Here is a 24,697-nt window from a genome sequence, read left to right as displayed (position 1 = left end):
CCGCCCCACCTGATTACGCATCTTGCTGGGGATCGTGCTTTGAGTCCCCGGCAGCACCCTGCTGCCGTGCAATTTCCTGTTTCCTCCCACCGGCCATCCTGCTTGCTGCTCACCTCGCCTCCAAACTCCCCCCCACCCCCGCCACCACTCATCATGTTGCACCCGCAGTTACAATCAGGGCTTTGCTTTGGATGTAGTCCCTCTGGAATTGGATTGTGTTGGAAGAGTGGATTTTGAGCTGTGTAACATTAGAGTGAAGTACTGGTGATTACAGCTTTGTCAGTCCCGTTGATAATGGGAGGAACAATTGGAGCTAATGAAGTAAGATTACCACACAGCACTAAAGCAGATTGCTTTGTGTGATTTTTTTTTTTGCTGTAGTTTGTTGGGTTGTTGACAGACCCTTAATAATGATTTTAACCTTACCTTTTAACTTTACTATTCGACGACATCTGTGAACCTGAGGCAGGAGTTGAATGGCCATTGAATCAGCTGATTAGTTGACAGCTTGAATTGTACTATAAAAGCTCCCACCTCACAGCTGTTCACTTTCCAAGTGCAGAAGCTGTTGCTTACTGCCTTTTGAAGACAGATTGAGCTTTATGCAGGCTGCATATATTTGGAGCAAACTCTCCATCCAGTGTCACCTCATTGGAACAACCTCTCTCACCATTGACAAATCACTTCTGTCATCTCAACTTCACCCGCCATCTACTCCATCAACATGGGTGTCCTTTATACTGTCTCACCATGATCCTCAGAATCCGACCACGATGAGCCTCAACACCAGCAGCACCAGGCACACCAGCAGCACCAATAACCACATCAACCTCCTCCGCAATCACCTGATGCTGCACAGGATAGAGGGCATCAGCACCCGACCACATTGCTGCCCGAGAGGCCAGGGATGGCCTCACCATGGCCAGATTTACTTCACTTGACGCTGTACACCCTGGCTGTCACATGATTTGCCAGGTTGGCACCACCCCACACCAACACCATAAAGCATCCCTACAATGTCCAAGCTAATCCTATCACACTCACCACCATTGCGGGGGGTACCGTTATGTCTCACCATTCACTGCAACTCATGAAGCCACTTCCAAAGGTGCACACATATCTGTCCAAGAACGGAAAGTATTGAAAATAAGTGTTTCAATGTTTGACAGCACATTAACAGAAACTTTACATAAACATTGGATAAAACACCCAAGTGCCTACCCTTGTGTGTTGTTAGTTGGTATGATTGCACTAGGATGAGGGTGAGTGTGAGGGCTGGCTAGTGAGATGGGGATGTGATAATATAGATAGAGAGAGAGATGGGTGGAGGTGCAAGGTAAGCTGGTGTGAGTAAGGATGTGCAGGAGTAGGGTAGGGAAGGCAGAGTGATGGGGATGTGATGAGAGGCACAGCAGGATGAAGGTAAGTTTGGCTTTGTACTAACATTTCATGGTCTAATGAGATCATTGAAAGGTTTGCGCCACTGCACCCATATGGAGGGAGTCATGGGAGAACCTGGGTGCAGCCCTGCATCTGTGTCATTGATTGTCAGTAGTTGCAGCACTTCAATGCTGTAGAACACTGACAGCACAAACGTCAAAAGTAAGGTGGCCATGGTTCCTTTAAGGAAACCGGCTGATGACGCGTCATGAATGACGTCACCAGACCCGCTTCCTCTAATTGGACTGGGAAACATGCTGGGCGGGCTTAACAAGCCTGATCAACGTAAATTCATTTTAGGCAGCGGGATGGAGCCAGCAGTGAGGCCACGACCCGTCACCGACATCGGCCGCACCGGACCCGCTGAGGTGAGCAAAACCCCGGCCGATGTGTTTTTAAAGTTTTGGTGAGTAAATTGACTACAGTATAGATAATTGCTATTTTACAAATGGTTTCTTTTGTTGGCGAAGCAAAACAATGTAAGGAAAAAGTCAATCAATTTGCATGTAGAAGCTACTTGAACTTGAAAAGATTTCTATCCAAAATTAAAAATCAGTTCTTACAGGAATTCAGAGATAGCAGATAAAATGGGTATTACTTGCCTTAACTATACATTAATGCCTGTTCCTCATCCATATGTTTCCCCTCAACACACCCTCTGCTATACCCATGGTAGAGCCATCAATCAACTTATCTCCACACTTGCTTGCTACATCTCACTCCACCTTCAAAGGCTTTGTTCAATCCAGCCTCTTCAACTGTGCTTTCAGTTGCCTTTCCTTCCTACTCCTTTGATCTGACCCTGACTACGAAGTTCTTTGGGGTATCTTGCTACATTAAAGATGCTATACAAATGCAGGTTGTTGTTAAAGGCAAGCATGGTGGACGTGTTTTGAATATAATGGGTGATTCCACTATCCCAGGATCTCAGGGAAGCTGAGCTCATAGGCAATGTAGTTTGGAGAATCAGAGCGACAGTATTGTAACTCTCAACAACATGCTTTCCCTCCAACCATAGCTTCCTCGCTAGGCGAGCAGGTTTTTGGAACCACCTCTATAAAGCAGTTGTCAATTTAAGTAATACTGTATTAACTGCTTCAAATTCCCTTCCTTATAGGGCAGATTTGTAGTGTTGGTGTTGATTCTCCTCCCTAGTGTGTCTGGACCAATATTTATACCTAAATCAACTATAAAAAACACAGGTTATCTGATTATTATCACATTGCTGTTTGTGGGACCTTGTTGTGCGCAAATTGGCTGCCGCCTTTCCTACATTACAACAGTGGCTATACTTCAAAAGTACTTTAGCAAAATACTGCAGATGCTGGAAATCCGAAATAACAACAGAAAATGCTGGAAAAACTCAGTAGGCCAGGCAACATCCGTGGAGAGAACGAAGGGTTTGACCCGAAACGTTGTCCTGAGGTCGTGAAAAGACGTCACATAAATGCCAGTTCTTTTTTTCTATGGAGATCCACCATTTTGGGACACAGAAGCACTAGCAAGTAGGACATCCTGATGATCAATGTCCTTCCTGGCTCTGAATACCAATTGAAAGTTCCCCTCTCTTGTAAGGTTCAGTTTAAACAGCTCAGTTCTAGTCAGCATATAACATAAGAAGAGTTTTAGACAAGAAAAAGCCATTAGGCCCATCAAAGCTTTTCACTCCAGTAATCGATTTTTACCTCTACAACCCCCGTGAAGAAGGTATCTCTTTTTAAATTTACTTTTCACTGATGACCATTAATATCTTTTGTTCCTACTTTCTTGCCATCCTGGATTTACTAGATCTGTACCATTTAATTTTTATATACCTCAACAAGGTCCCACCCTTTCTAGACCAAGGGTGGTTAATCTCCAACGTTTAAGAGCAAGAAAATTAAATTATATATCAACAACAACAACTTGCATTTATATAGCACCTTTAACGTAGTAAAACATCCCAGAGGCACAGGTCTTAAATATAAGCCCTGAAAATACGAGACTCTACTCCCAGGTTAGTCTTGCATCCAGTCCATCAACATCTAGTGCAAATTGTAAAACAGGGTTCAGAGGACAGTGCGTCTGATTCATGGTACTCCCAATTTTCTCGCCATTACTGACTGGAAAATCAGAAGTGCCACGTTCAGATGCGTTGGCCTCTGCGCAATTCTCCAATCTGCACCTCCGTAGAGCAAGGCTCCACATCAGGGCTATCGTGTATTCCATTACACTCACTGAAACTAAACAGAAGCAGTTTTGAAACCTACCTTATTAATGCCTCTTTTTATTTCCACTTATTAATTTGTAAAGCTGGATTCCACTCTTTCAAGTTCTTTCTTCTTCCTTTCTCCCATTCCACCTCTTCCTATCCTGCCCCCTCCCTCTCTTTCTTTCCCCATTCTAATTCCATCTCTTGCTCTCAATATCTGTTTCCTTTCTATCATTTCACTCTCTTATCTCCTATTCATCCCGTCTTATTCCCTCTCTCGTTCACTCTTTTCTTCTCTTTCTCTCTCTCTCTCTCCATCTCTTTCTCTCATTCCCTAATCCATATTCTTTCTAATCCCACCTCATTTGACTTCTCTCAGTTACTTTTCAGTACTTGATATATTCATTTGAAGTTTGGAAGATGTGATTGATTTTTTTCTCTGGGAATCATTGTTCTTCAGTTCAGAAGAGACTTTTTCCTAAGTTTGGTGGGGAGGCACAGTGCTGACATGTTATTCATTCCTCCTAAGTTTCTTCAATTCCTTCTCAATCCTGTCACTTTTCTGCCAATTTTCTACCCTGTCCTCTCCTTCTCCTGAAGCCATTGACTCCTCGTTGAATTACAATTCCAAGGGTGCCAGGCACCCTCCAGTAAGTTGCCCAAGTGGACATTCTTCATGTGTAGGCCTGGACAGTGAGTGTCTCCAGGCTGTTGGACCTGCCGACTTCATTATAACTGAGCTCAATCCTGTCTATACATGCACACGTCTAGCAGCGGTTTATTTAGTAGCAATCGGGGGTGGGATCCTTGACTGATTTCCCTTCCCTAACCCGAGTACCTCAGCAATCTGCCGCTGGTGACATCAGCTAACTCAGCACAGATCAGGAATGAAACCTCGGCCTTCTTAGTCTGTATAGCTCAGCTACTCACCCAGCTGAGTCACTGATGAATTAATGGCTGTGTTTTTCAATATCTTAAGACTGTGACAGACAAGTCAGGATCTCCATTCATGGAAGGGATGAAAAAGAAGAGCAATCAACTAACTCAGATTGTTGTAGGTGTGACCCTTCATTAGAATCCTGTGCTCTGATGAATGGTTCTACTCACGACGTTATCCTTTTCTCTAATTGGTTTCCAGTACATTTCCTATTTTCTATTTTATTTCAGGTTTACAGAATTTTTTTTTTAAACTCTCATTTTGTAATGTTGATCTGATGGTGTGTTTTTGATCTTTGACTTATGAAATTGTGCCCACAGATCATATCAATCATAAAAATGTTAGCAAAATGGGTCACAATCTATTGGTTGTGAGAGTGCTTTTGGGTGACTGGCATTCTAAAATGTCAGTAGAGAGCAAGGTGTCTCCTGACTTCCTGCATGCTATGCGTCTGTTGTGCCAGGATGGATAGCATCTTTTTCTTTCTGTAGGAACGGGAGCAACTTGTCCGTTTGCATTCAGATACACTACAGCATGAGCTTACTGTCCAGCGTGAGCTAACAGAACGGAACAGCTGGGCTGTGACACAGAGCAGACATCCCACTGAAGACAGTACAGCACAAAGCAACAGTCAAATGTTTCTCTGTCTACACCAGGCCATGTTCAAGTGTAAAGACACGATGGAAGCAGAGACTCAGAGGTAACAGCCTTGTGTTTTATAAGGAGAAAAGAAAGATTCAGAATAATGGGTGAGAGAAACTGTAAAAAAACCAGTGGAGGCAATAATGCGATTTGAGGTGCCACAGCCCCAAATGATCAGATCCTGAGGCCTAGTCCATGCCAGATGCACACTGTGCCCATGTATGCTAACAAGAAGCATTTTGAGCAGTAGCATCCTGTGTGCGAGGCTCATTAATGGAACAAGTTACATGTAGATGAGGGAAGATTGAGAGAAAAATATGCAGGGCTACGGGGAAAGGGCGGGGGGGTGGGACTGGCTGAAGTGCTCTTGCAGAGAGCCGGCATAGGCTCGACGGGCCAAATGGGCTCCTTCTGTGCTGTAACCATTCTATGATTCTATAAGATCCCTATAATAGGCTCCAGAGGACTGAACAGTGCCTGATAGGCTGAGCACCCATATAAACTAGGCATCGCAGCAAAAGCCTGTTTCCTTCACTTGCGTGCTTCTTGTTTAAGGTACTGTGGGGGCGAAATTGATCTTGGACGGTAGCGCAAAATGAGCAATCGCCTGTTTTACACTCCGCCGTGTTTTTGAAGTCAATGGAAAAGAAAATCGGGCGGGGTCTAAAACGGGCTGCCGATTCATTATCGCCCTTTATGTACTACTGCCTAAAACCAGTTTCACCTCTGGTATCTCTTAGCAGCTGATTGTATCTATATTGTTTTGGTCTTTGTTGAATAAAGGAATCTACGGCGCCTTCCTGCCGTGTGGTAGGATTCCCACAAGTAATAGGCCGAATATACGGCACTTGTAGCCGTATATGCTTTTTTCCCCTAATTGCAGTTTCATTCAATAGATACAGATAAGGAAGACCTTGGGGGTGATTTTCATTCAGAAGTCGGGAAGGAGGCGGGACTACAACTTTCGGGGTTGTAGTCCCACCTCCATCGAGATGTGGCCAATCCACGCGATTTTCACTTGATTGACCTTGTTGAGCCCACCCAGCGGGCTCAGCAGGCCAATTAAGGGCCACCTGGCAACAGGTCACGTCACAGACTGCAATTTCATCTGTCAAGACGTGTTGACAGATGAAATATCAGTGTTTCACAGCTGTTTGAAGCTGTCAAACACTGACAGTCTTACTTCTAACCTGAGTCCTTCTACGCAGACTCAGTTAGAAATCTCGCCGGCACTGAAAGCTGCAGGCTGTCACTTTTGACAGATCACAGCCATTCTGCTTTCTGTGCTGGCTGAATGATGGACTCCCGAAACCTAGAGGAAGGAAGGCTGCAAAGGTAAGTACAGGTAATTTAAACTTCTTTACACACTTTAGACACACCAAACACTCATGCACTGATCACTCACCTGAACACTGACATCTCGACCCCTCCAAGTCCTTCAACCCGACGGCCTGACTCCTCTAACCTGGCGTGGTTTGGAGCCGTCGGGAATCCCACACGACAACCTTCAAAATAGGGATTAGGCTAAAAACTGCCTGTTAACTACCTGTTAACAGGCAGTTAATTGGCACTAATCCCTTCCCGCCTCGGGTCGGCGGGTCCCAGTGCGGGGCGCGTACCCGCCTCCTTTGAAACTTACATGGAGGCGGGTTTTGGGCGGGATGGTGTCGGGACCCCCGAATTCGGGAATTTAAACCCCTGCACGCCTCCAATCCCGACTCCACGGCACACTGAAAATCAACCCCCTTGTGTTCATTCTTAGTTCATCAGTCCAGAAGGACCCTACAGTCTCCTCCCTGCATCCATCACAGCATCCTCAACCAGAATTAGTGGGGAGAACATCATGGGTATAATAAAGCAAAGATTTTGTTACAGGCCAATCAAAATGGTCTTGCTATATAGCACAGCGATGGTCTTCAAAATCTTCACTACTTGCTGCAGGTTGCACAATTTTGCAATACAAAGGGAAATTACCATGCAGTAGTAAGGTAAGGAGGCATAGGACCAACCAGTGCCAGAGGAGAGTAATGAGGAAGACAAGGATGAAATGGATGAAGGAGTCTTGCAGCCAGGAAGTCTAGTGCGCCAGTCACTAATTGAGAACCTCTTCAATTAATTGCATAAAGCAGCCCTTGCACAACCAGTCTTGTCCATTTTGTCAACATACCATGGTCCAATAAACACCATGCCAACCATTTTCATCTACTCTACCTTGCCCATCCTTCTATTTGCTGTTAACTTAACATAGCCCTTCTTAAAGAAACCTTCTGGACTAAGGTGAAATAAAGTACAATAAATGTTTCATCAAAAAATAAAAAGTGTAATTCAAACTAATGCTACCACAATGCTTCCCCTTAGTGAATCTGTATAGTGTTTGTTATTGGAACCCAATCTTGTGCTACGTCTAGATGCTCGTGCAATGGAAGTACCACATGTGGTGGCAGGTTGCTGTTCGTCAATGGTGGCTCTGCACCTCTTGGTACCATGTGTGATAATGAAGTGGTGCCTGTACCTGCCCATTACCTAGCACTTCTTCAGCGAATTGGGCAGTTGGATTGGATAGATGTGCTGTTTCCTGATGGACAGCAGGTTTTTCTGTCCCTCTTCCCACCAACCCCCAGAACCTGCAAGGTGACCAGGAATACGCACAGGAAAAGACTGTTGGCCACCACTGAAGGAGTGTGAAGCCACCCATCAAGGTTCTCTCAGTCTGATTTCCCCCAGCTTGTCTGGTTTGGAAGTGAGAGCATCCTGTAAGTCGGAGCTCCAGGTCTCAATAGCCCCTGTTAACACATTCATGAGATACACTATCTGGATTCACTTCTGTCAGGCTATCTACAGTCTTTTTGCACCTGCTACTCTGAAAATAAAACCAATAGATGCTTAGAGTGACATAGAAAAACAGAAAAACAAAGAGATTACACACATTTCCCACATTACAACAGTGACTCCACTTCAAAAGTACTTAATTGGCTGTAAAGCGCTTTGAGACGTCCAGTGGTCGTGAAAGGCGCTATATAAATGCAAGTCTTTCTTTTCTTTATAAGTACAAAACATTTTCTTTAAAATATAATCTCCATGCATTTCCTTGGCTTTTGAAGTAATGCACCCCAAATTACACACATTTAAGCATGTATTGTTGCTTTTGGTAACTTGGATTTTCGTCAGATATTTTATTTTTTACATTATTATGGGTATAACAGTGGTTATGGTTATTCATTTAAATAGAAATTTTTGTTATCTGCACTATATTAATAATGTCAACATGTGCAAAGTAGATTGGATCAACATCCATAAATTCATTTTACTGCCCTACTTTTTTCTTACCCCCATCAGCTTTACCCACAGTATCTTGAAATGCATCACTGTGGTCACTTTCCCAGTTGTCTAGGTGCAGTAGATGGTCTTCACCATGTTATTTGGCGCACACTTTCACAGCTTCTTGATCTTCTGACAAGACATCTTCTGTGTACGTTTCATAGTGACAGAGTGGACATTCAAGATCAGGTCAAATGTTAGCTTCTATGCTGTTTTCCAGATTAAGAGATGAAGAAAGAAACAGTCAGTTACTAGAAGATGTCAAGGGGCAGCTGGTGGTGAAGACACTGCTGGGTCTCCAAGATCAGGTAATGTACTGCATCAAAGCTCCGGGTGAAATGCAGACACTGCACAATTTTAAGATTTGCACTTTTTGCTTAGTGTTTGTTTTCCTACTAAAATACATTTGCAAGTTTAAAAGTGACAGTTTTTATTATCACAGGCTTACTTTGGGGGTAATTTTGACAATGGGTGACAGTGTAAAACGGGCAATGGGAATGAAAATCGAGAGAGATGTATAATGGGTGGCTGAATCAATATCACCCGTTTTAAACCATCGCCTAAAGTCAAAATTGCCACCATTTTTGCAAACTTGCATGTATATTTTTAAAGTTTATATATAAAGCTTGATAAATAATCCAGTATTTGTAGAGATCTTAGAATTTATTTTCCATCCATTCATAGGGGGTTATTTTGATGAATGGGTGAAATCAGGCGCTAAATGGGCGCTGTGCTAATAAGACACACCTGTTTGAAAGTCTGGATTTAGCACGCAATTTTGGTCTTAATTGCTGATTACCATAATTAGAATTTTCCTGTTAGCGTTAATCAGACACCTGCAGGTTTAGCACTCAAGTGCTGATTAGGTGCAATTTTTGTGGAGCAGCATCTGTGGGCTCCTCGCACCCACTTCCACTGATGGTGTGGACCAGGTTGGCTGACACACACCGGCAGGTTTCAGGATGGCTCAGGGACCGAGTGAGAGGGCGCACAGGTTCTCGGACATGGCACCGGAGGTCCTGGTGGAGGAAGTCCAGAGGAGGAGGGTTGTCCTGTACCCGCGGGGAGGGAAGCAGTCGACCTCGCCCTCCTGTCCCTCTCTCCTGCAGCAGCTGGTGCTGCTCTGCCTGGCCTCATGTTCTCCTCCCATTCCTCCTGCAGACCAAGGGGGATCCCTCGCAAGATACCCATGACCAAGCACTCCCTTTCTCCTGGTGACTCCTATAACGTGTCCAATAAGGTAGAGTAGTACAGCACTCACTCTCTTTAGGTGAAGCCCTCAGAGAATTTCCAGAATAAATGTTGACAGAGTGTTGGTGAATTCTTGACAAAGTGTCCCAGAAAGTCTCCTGATATTTTTCAAAAGTCCTCTTCAAACCTCCAGCAGCAAGTGAAGAGTGAAAGCTGAGCACAGCTTTAAGCAGCGCTCGAAATCCTCTGCAATGACTGTTTACTTCTGTTCAGTTGGTCGCTGTTAGGAGAGGTTGTTAAATGAACGTTATCCACCAAAAGGCTGTGCAGCCTCTTTAACAATTAAATTGCCAGCTTGAGCTCATTAATCAGCCACTTAACAATCTTCTGGGCAGCCATTACTAGCGCTGACTGGAACTCCTTTACCAAGGAGGCATCTTGCGCTAAACATGGGTTAAACCGGTGTTGCAGCTTAAGACCCCATATTGGCCACCTCTTTAGCTCCTAAAGTATTTGGTCAAAATCTCCCTGTTGTGTCTGTGTATAATAAGACACAGACTGCAGGAGAACGGTACAACAGGTGTTTACTCAACGTGGCTCACACGGGAACTGATCTGTACAGATTATTACTCAGTGCTATATACAGGTGTGGTCACTGCCGGTAGTATCGTTACTATGTCTTCAAAACTCTTTTCCATTGGCTTCGTTGGGGTTACTAGATTTCGTAATAAACCATACGTCTTTGCACCCATTAAATTTAACAATACCGATGCTTTCTTGTCATCTGACACCTCATTTGCCTTGCAGTATACCTCTATTCGTTCGACATATGTAGTCCAATCTTCGACTTCATTGTCAAATGCGGTGATACTGGCACTCTTCGGCATTTTGAGTGTGGTTTAAAATGGCGTCTCCCAATGGCTTAAAATGGCATCTCCCGCGCTTTCCTTCCTCCCCCGCTGCTGCCAACGCTGCTCCCGGCGGTTCTCGTGGCAATGGCGGCGCCCTGTAGGTTTCGCGCGCTTCTCCTGCGCTGCTGCCAACGCCACTCTCGGCGGTCCTCGTGGCAATGGTGGTGGCTCGCGGGTTTCTGCGCATCTCTCTCTCCCTCTCTTCGACGCTGCTCGGCCCTTGAACACCGGCTGCGTCCTGTGCGCTCTGCCCTCTCTCTCCCCCGTCGACGCTGCTCGGCCCTTTGCTGTGCCGCTCGGTCGGGCTCTAGCCCGCCGCTGTCCGGGAAGGGTCTGCGCACTACCTGTTGCCAGCCCGTTTCGCTGGACCACCTCGACTGGAAAGCCAAGCCTGGCTCTCGACAGCCTCCCCCGCAATTCCCCGAGTCTCTGCTGGATGACTGGGCAGTTGCCCGTGGTCGACGCCCGAGTCTCTGGCCTTGACCTCCAATCCACTGATCTCCAGGAACGAATCCCCGGGAGGTGATGCAGAGTTGCAGGTAGGTTCAAACTTGCCTTGTCGCCAATGTTGTGTCTGTGTATAATAAGACACAGACTGCAGGAGAACGGTACAACAGGTGTTTACTCAACGTGGCTCACACGGGAATTGATCTGTACAGATTACTACTCAGTATTATATACAGGTGTGGTCACTGCCGGTACTGCAGTATACATGAGCTGTAAAAGATAGTTCCCCCCTTAAAGGTATATACATTACACTCCCCATAGTCTTTTATTTAAAAATATGCTTTGTAATCAAATAAGGGAAGCATTCGTAAGATCAGAGGCAGTTGTTATGGGTGAGTTCACTTTTTTTTAGGATTGATTGGGAAATCTATGAAGAGTGTACAGGAGTGAAAACATAATGTTAGATTGTTCCATGGTTCAATTGGTTAAGGAACCCATGCAAGCAGGGACATTATTGAACATTGGCACTTTTTTTGCACTGTTGGACCTAATATTAAGTAACATCCAGGAACTATCAGAACAGGTCAGAGAACACCTTATAACGATGACCACAATATGCTGGCATTTTAAGGTTAGGCTTATGATGGAAAAGTGAATGAGTTTAATAGAAATATTGAAATTTACTGAGGCAGATTTAGAGGAGATGAGCGGTGAGCTCAGGGAACTGAACAGCATCTTTAGAGAGGAAAATAATGGAAGGAAAGTGGATCATGTTTAGAAAAACTATACATGGAGCACAGAACAGATACGTACCACCAGAACAATATCCCAACACAGGAAAAAGACTATTGTAGGGGATAAGGCCTAAAGTATAAAGCTATAGATAGCACACTGGATCGAATCAAATATAAAAACTGACTAAAAGGTTAAACCATCAGCAGAACTAAAATAGAAAATAAGATTAGAATAGCAGTCAATATTAAAAGAATTGTCAACCATTTCTATAAATATATTTGCAGCGGTGTAGAAGTGCCTTACTTCTTAGATCTGGGTAATGACTCAATACACACTTGGATTCGTCAGACGGACAGGCCTTTTATTTCTTTTTCTTGCAAGGGGAATCAGCACCTCTACTCAAGGGGTGAGGCTACTATTCCAATGATACAGCGTAAGCGTTCCATATTTATACAGTGTAACAAACAAGTTTGATTGACATTCCTTTGTTCCTCTATCAGGATATATATTAGATTAATCATCAGGTCTTATGACGTATTGACAGAAGGATCCTGGACACATAAGTCAACCGTTAATCTATAACAGGGCATGAATCGTGTAACCGGAGGTCCTCTTTAATCTTAATCATGTATTGGGAGGGTAGGTTTGCTTACGGTCACGAGTTGTCAGGTCAGTGGTTACTTCAAAGGAACCCATTGTTTCACTTCTACATTCTCATTAGGTGGGCAGACATCTGTTCTTGGCTGTAATCTAAGTACGTGCAATAGCTCTAGTTACACATCGACACTTGCCCAGTGTCAAGTCTGAAAACTTTTACCCAGCAAGCACTTGAAATTAACCCCTTGTATCATGTAGATTTCCTCATTCCCCCCTTTTGTCCTTTCTAAGGACAATCCATTTCGCTAAGTTTAAGAAACTCTGCATCAAAGGTCTCACCCTTAATATCCTCATATTCAGACATCATTGGTACTGGAGGAGTTGACGTTAATAAGGAAAGGACTTTTGTACACAATAATTTTAAACAACCAATCAATAAACTAATTAAAATTATCATCACAATTGCGATTAAGGCTTCCAAAATTTGCTTTCCTAGTGCTCCTCCCCATCCTGAAATCCAATCCCACATGGACCATGGTTCAGGTTGACGTAGTTTCTCTACAGCCTCCTTTATGTGGTTTACCAGGTTGGTGATATTCTCTGAGCTATCTGGAATATAGGTGCAACATTCAGTTCCTATGATTGCACATGTGCCCCCTTCTTTTGCCAACAAATAGTCCAGAGCCATGCGGTTTTGTAAGGCAACAGTGCGCATAGCCACCATTTCTGCGTTTACATCACTAAGAGCATCAGCAGTATCATTGGCTATTTGTTCCAACACTGCTGCCATGTTTATAGATTCTCTTGCTAACTTCCCTGTTCCATACCAGGGAAATGCTATAGCAAAGAACCTTTCAGTTTCTGTAATGGCTCGTTTTGCTCGTGTCCCAGGGTGGCTATCCAAAGATGAAATATGATGTATATAGGGCACTACATATCCCAAATAACATGACCCAGTCCAGTTTTGTGGTAACCAAGGGTATGCTCTATGCCCACAGATGAAATAGGTGTTATTATAGGCTTCAAATTTGTTCCATATCTGGTGCATCATTCCTATTCCTTGTTCTCCTTTCCAGATTTTTTTATTAGTCAAATTTTGTACTGTGGACAGGTTCCACCGTCCCCAATAGGGCCATTCGACTGCGCCCGGTGGTTTAGTAGTAGTTTTAGTCAAAGTGTAGTTACATTTGCACTTACTCCATCTATCTTCTACTTATCCTGCCTAATCCTAAGACTCAGGGGTTGATACGGGGGTACCTGCATAGTGTGATCCTGAAGCTGAACCTTTATAGTCTCGTTATAGCATATAATATAAAAGAAATCACTGTTTAAAAGTACACATTCTTCTATGCATGGTTTGCCCTTCAGGGGATCTGGGTAAATCAATATGGCAGTTTCAATTATCGTTAACAAAGGGAACAGTCTTATTAGAATCCAAATCCAGTTCATCTTGGCAGTGTATCGTCTTCAACTGATGCCTTCTTACAATGGGACGCATGTATCCATGTTGGTCGCTCCTTTACTTTTACAGCGGTGTTTGTGGTCAGGAGTACTTGGAAGGGTCCCTCAAATCTGGGTTGAAGGCCATTCTTTCACTTGAAGATTTTTATGTAGACGTTATCTCCTGGCTCGAAAGTATGGCACTTTCCTTCAGCGGGATCGACCTGGGCTTCCTTCACCTGTTCATGGAAACTAGAAATGCATTTGGTTAGTGCAATGCAATAACTCAACATATCTTCCTCCATTTGTTTAGCTGTTAAAGGTGCCGAAAAGGGCAATCTTTGTGGTCTTCCCATGACGATCTCGTGAGGCGACAATCCTGTAGTTCTGTTGGTAGCAGACTGCATTGTCATTAAAGCTATGGGTAAAAAATCAACCCATTTAAGTCCAGTTTCTTTACACAGTTTTGCAGGCTTGTTTTTCAGCATCCCGTTATATCTTTCCACTAGTCCAGCCGACTGTGGATGATAACTGCAATGGAGGTGCTGGTTAATCTGTAAGGCTTTGCATAGTTCCTTAATCAATGTTCCCGTAAAATGGGACCCATTGTCACTTGACAGTTTTGCTGGTATCCCAAAGCGAGGTACAATGTCCTTCAATAAACATTTAGCAACAGTAGTGGCGTCACTCTTTCTACAAGGAAACGCTTCAATCCATCTTGAAAACATATCAACAATAACTAATACATATTTAAAGCTCATACACACAGGTAGTTCAATAAAATCCATTTGCAAGTGTACAAAAGGGCCCATGGGGTTTGGGTGGGATGCGGGCTGTACCTTCTTTATTTTCCCTGCATTCATGGTCTGGCAGATAGTACAATTTTCACATATTTGTTTTGCCAACTTTGAGATTCCTGGTGCATACCAGGTCTTGAGGATATAGTCCGCCATCCCCCCTTTGCCCGCATGGGTGAATTTATGAACACATCGGGCAATTGGTGATAGTAATGATTTGGGTGCCACCATGCGGCCGTCATGATGAACCCATAAGCCGTCAGTGTTTTTTTAAAACAATGATTAACAACCCATTCCTTTACTTCATCAGAACTGGCCCTATCTTGATGGGTCAGCACATCATCTAAGGACGGGGGCTGCGGTATCTCTGGCTTTTCCCTAACAGGGAAGGCTGAAACTTGTCGTTCAGTACTTGATATAGCTACTGACTTAGCAGCGCTATCTGCAGCAGCGTTTCCAAGCGCAACCTTGTCAATGCCCCGTGTGCGCTTGGCACTTAATAATTGCAATCTGTTTACGTCTCTGAATAGCTAGTAAAAGATTTTGCACTTCTTGTGCATTTTTAATCTGGGTTCCCGAGGAAGTCAGGTAACCGCGAATTTTCCAAATTTGTCATGCTCATGTCTGGTTATTTCTGAATAGTTCAATATCCATTGTCTACAATAGCCAGTCATTCCTAGAAAATGCTTCATTTCTCTTTTAGTTTTTGGCAACGATATGTTGCAAACGACCTTTATTCTATCCGGCGTTAACTCCCTGTTTTAACAATGATTCCATCACTGGCTCAATTCCTTTTTCTGCTTTCTCTGACAATGGATACTGTGACCTTTTGGGTAATGATGCAGCTGGATTAATTGTAACTTTATAGGGCTGTGCAGTCTAATAGTTAGGAGGTATTTTAAATTTAAAAACGGCTGATAATCTTGTCCTGTTTTGTCATAGCAGGCCGTGCAGTGCAATTTTGAATGCCATTTCCCTAGTTTCAGGGATTCCTGGTATTGTTTTATGGAGCTTGTAACGAATCCCCACGCTCCTAACAGACTGACAAGTTTGGGACTCAAACTTGGGTCGGCAATTTCCCATGCGTAAAGAACAGGGTGTTTTATTTCTGTTACTGGGTACGCATATGCCTTATCTACTTGGATTTCTACCGTTACTCCTGATGGGGAGCAAATGATTGTAGCATTCATTTTGCACAGCAAGTCTCTTCCACATAAATTCATAGAGACATCTCCTGATAACAGAAAGGAGTGTTCTTCCTCAAATTCTTCTACTTTTACTGTGAGGGGAGTCGATTGATTCAAGTGTTGTAGTATTCCAGCCAATCCAGCTATCGGGGTCTTTTTCCCATTAATAGGCATTCCTTCAGAATATCCTTTCCCTAACACCGAAAAGGTTGCTCCTGTATCTACTAAAATGACATAGGTCTCCCAGCTATTTGCATTTTAATTTCAGGTTCGCTGCGTGAATTTAAAGAAACAACGGGCATTTGGTGGTCTGTGGCGCCTGGGGCTGCTGGTGTCAGTCAGTAATTCTGATCTCTATTTCTCCTAAATCCCTGTCCGTTTGTAGGGTAACCTCCTGACTGGTCTGAAAAAGGGTTATGGACAGTGAAATTAGGACCTTTATTCTCTAACGGAGGTCCATTATTGGAGGTTTGGTTCTGACGATTTTTCGCAGAGCATTGGTTTGCCCAATGTCCGGGTTGTCCGCAATTATAACAATTACCAGATCGTCCATACCCTCTTACTCTACCACGTCTTCCTCTATATTCCCCTCTATTCATCCTTCTATAGTTACCTTGTTATCCTACCATAATAGAGGAGAAAGGTATTTCTTCGGGGTAATCTTTTTTTTTTTCTGACTCAACAAACATAGAGGCAGTCTTTTTATCTGGCTGTTCTCTATTTCTCTCTTGTCCGTTAAACATTCCTCGAGACAAGTAATTCTTTCTATGTTAAATGAACCATCTGAGGGAAAGGGTCTAGTCTTATTTACAGTCCATTTGGACCAATTTAGTGGGTGATCAATGGATGATTGACCACAGTTCTTTAACATAAAGGCTGCTGGCGTGCCTTTCTCGGGTGGCTTACTGGTGCTAGCACCCATTGTAGCAGCTTAAATGGTTCACTTAAAACAATCTAAACTCCCGTGACAATCCGTGATCTGCGTTGTACGCCCCTACAGATCAGATTAATAAACTATACATACGTATCAAAATTACAGTCACATCCAATCTTCTTGGTCTTTACTTCAAATCAGTGTCACAAAGTCCTTGACCATTTGTCACTCCGAGTGCCTTTAGAGTTTCGGCGCCTACTTTATGGTCCCGGCCTTCACGTGGGGCATTTGCCCTCTTAATAACCGGCCTGAGGCTAGGCGACTGAAACTCGGCACTTCCCGACTGAATTTAGTCAACTGACTGCAACAAGGTTTTTTTAAAAAATATTTACAACACATTAAGACATATCCTTATGCTTTAAAACACGAGGGTTCTCAACCCTCGTGGAAGGTATTTCTAACTGGGGAAAATACTGAATCCACAATAGCTTAGTGGATCATGTAAAAGACATCACTATTTTCTCAACAATACATTCCGCCGCGGGACTCACTTCCCCGGCTTGGCTCTTTTCCAACCCCTTCTGCAGCTTTTTTTTTCAGTTTAAATATTTTAGTTAAAACATACAACAATTCCGTAACACTCTATGATCTGCGTGGGACGCCTCTACAGATCAGACATGACTAAACATTAATACATAAAACAATAAACAATACACTTGTTAAACAACAACCAATAGTGTTACTAAATCCCCAACCTATGCAGCCTTACTGGACAAAGCTGCAAAGTTGATTGATAATAACAAGTAGTTAAATACTCACTCTCATAAACATTAAACATTGACACTGTGTTTCAGACAACCGCCCACTCTTCTCTCTTTTTACCCTATTCCCTTTAGCCAAATCTTTAGCAAAAAGGGCCTTCAATTTGTCCCAGCTAACTTCACCCACTCGCTCTCCCTCTATCCTACTCCCTTTAGCCAAATCTTTGGCAAAAAGGGCCTTCAATTTGTCCCAACTAACTTCAAGCTGGAACCTTGCTAGTTCAATTTCCAGTAAATCGCTAGCTCCTTAGTTAATCAAATTCCTGACTTAACCTTCTCTCTCAGCAAGCTGGAACCTTGCTAGTTCAATTTCCAATAAATCGCTAGCTCCTTAGTTAATCAAATTCCTGACTTAACCTTCTCTCTTTGGTACCTTTATACAGTCCTTTTCTGCACGATCCTGTTCGCGGGGCGTCAGCGCCTCATGGCTGGTCCTCTGTTCCGTTTCTGAAAGGGAAGCAGTCACAACGGCAGTTTAACCTCCGAACCTTGTGAGTCAATTACCCGATGGCAGTACTGTCCAATGGAATAAACAGACTATGCGCAGCTATGCTTCTGGCAGGGAAAGTCCCAAAAATGTGGCAAAACACCACCTTCGGCCGATGGGATTTTTCCTAACTGAGCAACGTACTCGGCGTCTGTTAACTCACCAATTGGTACAGCAAGCCATCTCGGTGGAACCTCCAAATTGTAGAAGTGCCTTACTTCTTAGATCTGGGTAATGACTCAATACACACTTGGATTCGTCAGACGGACAGGCCTTTTATTTCTTTTTCTTGCAAGGGGAATCAGCACCTCTACTCAAGGGGTGAGGCTACTATTCCCATGATACAGCGTAAGCGTTCCATATTTATACAGTGTAACAAACAAGTTTGATTGACATTCCTTTGTTCCTCTATCAGGATACATATTAGATTAATCATCAGGTCTTATGACGTATTGACAGAAGGATCCTGGACACATAAGTCAACCGTTAATCTATAACAGGGCATGAATCGTGTAACCGGAGGTCCTCTTTAATCTTAATCATGTATTGGGAGGGTAGGTTTGCTTACGGTCACGAGTTGTCAGGTCAGTGGTTACTTCAAAGGAACCCATTGTTTCACTTCTACATTCTCATTAGGTGGGCAGACATCTGTTCTTGGCTGTAATCTAAGTACGTGCAATAGCTCTAGTTACACATCGACACTTGCCCAGTGTCAAGTCTGAAAACTTTTACCCAGCAAGCACTTGAAATTAACCCCTTGTATCATGTAGATTTCCTCAGCGGGTAGGTGAAAAAAGATTAGCAACTATACGTACTAAGTTTACTCCTCTTCTTGGTGTTCACAGTCTTCCCAGCATGGAATATGAATTTCCAGGGTGCACAGAGGAAGGGCAAAAGAAATAGAAAATTTCAGATAAGGCAGACACTGATGAGCTGAACAAGTTAAAGGCAGAGAGGGCATAAGACCTGGATGGCCATCAAGCATGGTACTTAAAGAAGTGGCTAACTAAATCCTTGCCATTATCTTTAGGGAATCCTTTGAAATGGGTCCAGTGTCCAAGGATTGGAAAGTAGGTAACATAGCAGCAATTTTTAAAAAGAGTCATGGGGCGATTCAGGAAGCTACAGGTTGGCAAGCCTACATTCTGTTGTGGTTAAGTTTTAGAAGGCATCCTGAAAGAAGGGAGTCAGCATGGATTTATTGGAGAGAGATTTTGCATAACAAATTTACTGTAGTTCTTTGATCTTGTTGATCATCAGGACATCTTAAAACCTTTACTGAAAATACTTACATTTATATATGCCTCAAAACACTTCGCACAATTCATTATTTTGGAGTGCAGCGGTTGATATTTAGGAAAGCACGACGGCCATTCTGCGCCAGCCATGTCCACAAAGGTAAGGAAGTGTCTGTTTTTGGTGGTCATGGCTGTTTGAGGATTGTTACCCAGGACACCAGGAGAACTTCCTGTAATTCTTCAAATAGCACTGTGGGATCTTTAAATACAACATTTTGTAATTGTAAACCTCCATAATTCTCTAAATATTTAGTATTGTAGACTGTGCAATATTGTTACTGAGGTACCAGACTACTGTTGTCTCAGTGGCTCATAAGTGTGCTTTTGGTACTGCCAAGTAATTTCCTTTTAACATATACTAGGCTCTTAGTTCCCTTCTAATTCTGCTTTGGTGTTGCAAAACCTCTTTTTGTAACCTGTCAATCAAGTGACATTATTCGGTAGTGATAACATTACCTTATTCACTCTCCATCTCCAATCAATGTAGTTTCAGATCTGCTTCCATCGGTATTGTTGTCTTTTATTCAGAATATAGTGCATATCTCGAGCAAAAAAAAGGTGTGAGCTATTGAATAAACAGCTATAATTGAATATCAGGGTTGACTATTTCCTGAAAGATGTTTGCTTCCAGCTAGGCATAATTCTGTATCTAAAGTTCACCTGCATATTGGGAAAGGATTGCTTTAATATACAAGAGTTCCTTTTCCTTAGGTGACTTTCCATCAGCTTCTGCTAGTCTTATTCTGTCACAGAAAGTGTTTTCTCTGCTTCTGTTATGCTATTTAAGTTGGCAGTTTGACATATGGAAAAGAGGCAGAAATGCCTCTAATCATTTTGTTCCATTTCATTGCTGAATTACTTCTAACAGTTTCATTTCTCCAGTTTGATGGTCACGGAAAGAAATCTCCATTCTTTGTCAGCTGCTCCCATATAATTGGCAGGCATGAAGCTGTGCTACCTGACCATGGCTTCTTTCGCTGAGCGAGATATAGATATACTTATACTGAAAGGTTCAGAGTTCCTTCTGTATGAAGAACTCAAGTGTTTCTAATTAAGTGTAAACTGTCTATTAAACTTACTCACGTCTGCATCAGAACTTTCCTGTGGTTACACTGGATTAATCTAACCTGCATCATGACTACTTTTAACATAACATAAGAAATAAGAGCAGGAGTAGGCCACTTGGCCCTTCGAGCCTGCTCCGCCATTCAATAAGCTCGTGGCTGATCTTCTACCCCAACTCCGCCTTCCCGCACTATTCTCATACCTTGAACCATATTAGCTCATCTGATGATTAGTACTGTATATCTATTTAAAAAATTGATGAAAGCCTGGATATTTTTAAGACCCGATTTTAATCCGGGAGAGAGGTGAGCAGGGGCCAGTGGGTCACGTGACAGGCTCGCCCTAACTCACCGACATGAGGCCTGGGCCATTTTAACTCCAGGGCCTCAGTAAGTTACTTAAGGCCTGAATCCTGCCCGAACCCGGCATGAATGATGTGGAATCGGCAGGCGAGAATAGGGCCAACGGTCAGGTAAGTGTTGGTGGTGGGGGGCGGAGGTTAGGAGATCGGGATAGGTCGGAGTGGGAAGCCTGAGTCAGGGGGAGGCCCTAGTTTCCTGCACCTCCAGGCACATGAGGAAACCTTTTAAAAAGAATTAAATAACTTCTCACCTTTTGGGCCAGTTGCCCCTTGGAGGCTGCCAATTTGACTGAATTAGTTGATTTTTTAATATGACTGGCAGTGTTGAGAATAGAATATTTTTCTACTTCTGGCAGCTAGAACCAGCATCCAATATTCCCAAGCCACTCAGCATATGTGCCAAAGGCAGAGTAAAGCCCGTTCTACCTTGCCCCAAAAATGTGTCTTTTTTGACCCAACTTTAGAGAGCACACCCTGTTGCGCCAACATGAATTTTTTTCCATTAAAATTTAATTCAAATTGCTAATATGGTAGCAATTTATGTTAAATTGTGGATAATGTTATGCTCTTAGAGCGAACAGACAGAGGAGATTTACATCCCATCATTCTGTGGCGGATTCAGCCTATGATGAAAATGAAGCGTTTTATTTTCTGTTTAATTACTTACTGCATTTTTTCTTGCTGGTCACAGCGCGTGTGGGGTTGAGGTCAGTTACTGCTGGCTATTTCTGTAAGTTGCAGATAATATACATTACAGACTGGGATGCAAAAAGGTCATTTCAGATCCATATGCTTAAGAAACATTTCTTGACAGCTTTCTGGTTAGATAATCTGTTTTTAGTGATTTTGGTTGAGGGCTAAATATTGGCCAAGACACTGGGAGAACTCCCCTGTAGTACATAAGTACTGTAAATACACCATACAATATATGAAATACCAATCATTTACCTATTTAATGTTAAATAAATGTGGCTGTTGGTTTCTAACCTGAGCCACGGTCTAATACTCAAGCCAAAGAGATTGCGTTCTGGCACATAATATAATCAAGTAAGCTGGGGAACAGTGGCAAGGATTCTCTGGTTGACCTCGGGTTCCACTACATTTGCCAAGATGATTGGGAACTTAAAGGCACATCTTGTTCACAGAGTACCTGTTCTTCTGCACAATTTTTCTCTGTAAATGGGGGATGTGAGGTCTGCTGATGCGAGTGATCAGTGACAGTGAATCCAAATATAATATCTAGGGCAAATTTCCCAAAACGTAACAGAGATCCATTGGTCACACATATCATGATCTGACTTTTCCTGTAGATCACCTATTCTCTCTTTTTGTGTTTGTTTACCTTGTCGTTTATACACTCAAGTGCAAACATTCCAAAAAAGAACATAGAAACATTTTATGTAGCTAACTTTGATCCATTTCTGTCATTCCTGGTTTAGAGTCATAGAGTCATAGAGTTTTACAGCACAGAAAGAGGCCCTTCGGCCCATCGTGTCTGCGCCGCCCATCCATCCCTGTCCAGTCTAATCCCATTTTCCAGCATTTGGTCCATAGCCTTGTATGCAATGGCATTTCAAGTGCTCATCCAAATGCTTCTTGAATGTTGTGAGGGTTCCTGCCTCTACCACCCTTTCAGGCATTGAGTTCCACATTCCAACCACCCTCTGGGTGAAAAAGTTCCTCCACAAATCCCCTCTAAATCTCCTGCCCCTTACCCTGAATCTATGCCCCCTTGTTATTGACCCCCCTACTAAGGGGAAAAGTTCCTCTTTGTCTACCCTATCTATGCCCCTCATCATTTTGTACACCTCAATCAGGTCCCCCCTCAGCCTTCTTTGCTCCAAGGAAAACAACCCCAGCCTGTCCAGCCTCTCTTCATAGCTGAGGCGCTCCATCCCAGGTAACATCCTGGTGAATCTTCTCTGCACCCTCTCCAAAGCAATCACATCCTTCCTATAGTGAGGCGACCAGAACTGCACACAGTACTCCAGCTGTGGCCTCACCAGCGTTTTGTACAGTTCCATCATAACCTCCCTGCTCTTATATTCTATGCCTCGGCTAATGAAGGCAAGTATCCCATATGCCTTTTTAACCACCTTATCTACCTGTTCCGCTGCCTTCAGGGATCTATGTACATGTACACCAAGGTCCCTCTGACACTCTGTACTTCCTAGGGTCCTACCACTCATTGTGTATTCCCTTGCCTTATTTGTCCGTCCAAAATGCATCACCTCGCACTTTTCAGGGTTAAATTCCATTTGCCACTTTTCCGCCCATCTGACCAACCCGTTTATATCGTCCTGTAGCCTGAGGCTTTCCTCCTCACAATTTACCACCCCACCAATTTTCGTGTCATCTGCGAACTTACTGATCATACCTTTTACATTCTCATCCAAATCATTTATGTAGATCACAAACAACAAGGGACCCAGCACCGATCCCTGAGGTACCCCACTGGACACAGGCTTCCAGTCACAAAAGCAACCTTCGACCATCACCCTCTGCCTCCTGCCACTCAGCCAGTTTAGGATCCAACGCGCCAAGGCACCCTGGATCCCATGGGCTCTTACCTTCTTGACCAGTCTCCTATGCGGGACTTTGTCAAAAGCTTTACTGAAGTCCATGTAAACCACATCCACAGCATTTCCCTCATCCACCCCCCTAGTCACCCCCTCGAAAAATTCAATCAGATTTGTCAGACATGATTTACCCTTGACAAAGCCATGCTGACTATCCCCGATTAATCCTTGCCTCTCCAAGTGGAGACTAATTTTGTCCCTCAGAATTTTTTCCAATAATTTCCCTACCACAGATGTTAGGCTCACTGGCCTGTAATTCCCTGGTTTATCCCTGCTACCCTTCTTGAATAATGGTACTACGTTAGCTGTTCTCCAGTCCTCTGGTACATCCCCTGTGGCCAGAGAGGTTCTGAAAATTTGTGTCAGAGCCCCTGCAATCTCCTCCTTTGCCTCCCACAGCAGCCTGGGATACATCTCGTCTGGGCCTGGGGATTTATCCACTTTTTGGCCTGCTAAAACCTGATGTCCCTTTTTACATTAAAGGTGCTATATAAGTGCAAGTTGTTGTTGTTGGTGTCTAATGCCCCTCATCCTTCCCTCCCTGCTTCTTGGGCTTCATAATCCCTATCCTATTTCAATGATCTTCCTAGAAATACCTCCTATCTTATTTGTCTTTCTACTACCTGTCCTGCAGTTTGTCTCTGTAAATGTTTAACTGCTTTGTTCTTGCATTGAGAATCAGAGAACACTCTGGGAGATGGGGCTGTCCTGTTTGTGAGCCTGATCTACTCTCAGTGAAGAGTGGGTACAAGATGAACAGCGAAGACAGATTAGGTAGAAGAGGAATGTAGAAGTAGATTGAGCTTGAATGCCACAGAATTTAAGTTTTAAAGAAAAATTATTTCCCACATTTGAGGACAAAAATGCTATAAAATACAGGAATTGCTGAAGGGATGGTATAATTCAAAGCTAAATCCCAGAGGTGAAAGGATACTATACTACATCATCTCCTCAGAGACATTAAAATAATGAGCTTCTGAAAAGATCAATAAATGTTTTACTGGAGTTTTAGAAAAGTTCTCTTTAAATAAAAAAATATTGTCTTTATTGTACTGCAGTGATTGATCACCTGATGTTGCCAAATGCCTGATTGCTACAACTGCATCTCGCAGAGTTTAGCAAGAAGCCGTGAGGATTGAGGCAAATGATTGTGCCTAATTCCCCTGAGTGAAATGCAATTCTGTTTTTTATTTGAAACTTTTTATAGTTTGATTTGCTTTTCTTCAGGCACTCATCATTGTAATGAATGCTCCTGTAGTATCAAGAGCTAGAATTGTGGGTAATACAGCTTGGTGCTCAGTTAACTGAAGGGCTGTGTACACTATTAAAATGTAAATAGCGGTGCAACCATTTAAAATGTCATCTTTTTCGGCCGCTTT

The 24,697-nt window shown here is 43.2% G+C and overlaps 1 protein-coding gene across 2 annotated transcripts in view; it reads left to right on the top strand.

The window, feature by feature from the left end:
- Nucleotides 1-24,697, top strand: part of LOC147122624 (limbin-like) — a 217,747-nt gene that overhangs the window by 173,092 nt on the left and 19,958 nt on the right. For both annotated transcript variants that reach the window (XM_086007899.1, XM_086007892.1), the window contains exons 18-19: nt 5,060-5,268; nt 8,749-8,836. In XM_086007899.1, the coding sequence (XP_085864025.1) occupies nt 5,060-5,268; nt 8,749-8,836 (297 nt within the window). The remainder of the gene's footprint in view (nt 1-5,059; nt 5,269-8,748; nt 8,837-24,697) is intronic.

The sequence above is a fragment of the Somniosus microcephalus genome, chromosome 2, assembly GCF_052327205.1.
Source record: "Somniosus microcephalus isolate GS21.2 chromosome 2, FLI_Smic_1.0, whole genome shotgun sequence".
Lineage (NCBI taxonomy): Eukaryota > Metazoa > Chordata > Chondrichthyes > Squaliformes > Somniosidae > Somniosus > Somniosus microcephalus.
The sequence above is the reverse complement of the archived record's forward strand: the minus strand, read 5'-3'. Positions and strand labels throughout refer to the sequence as shown.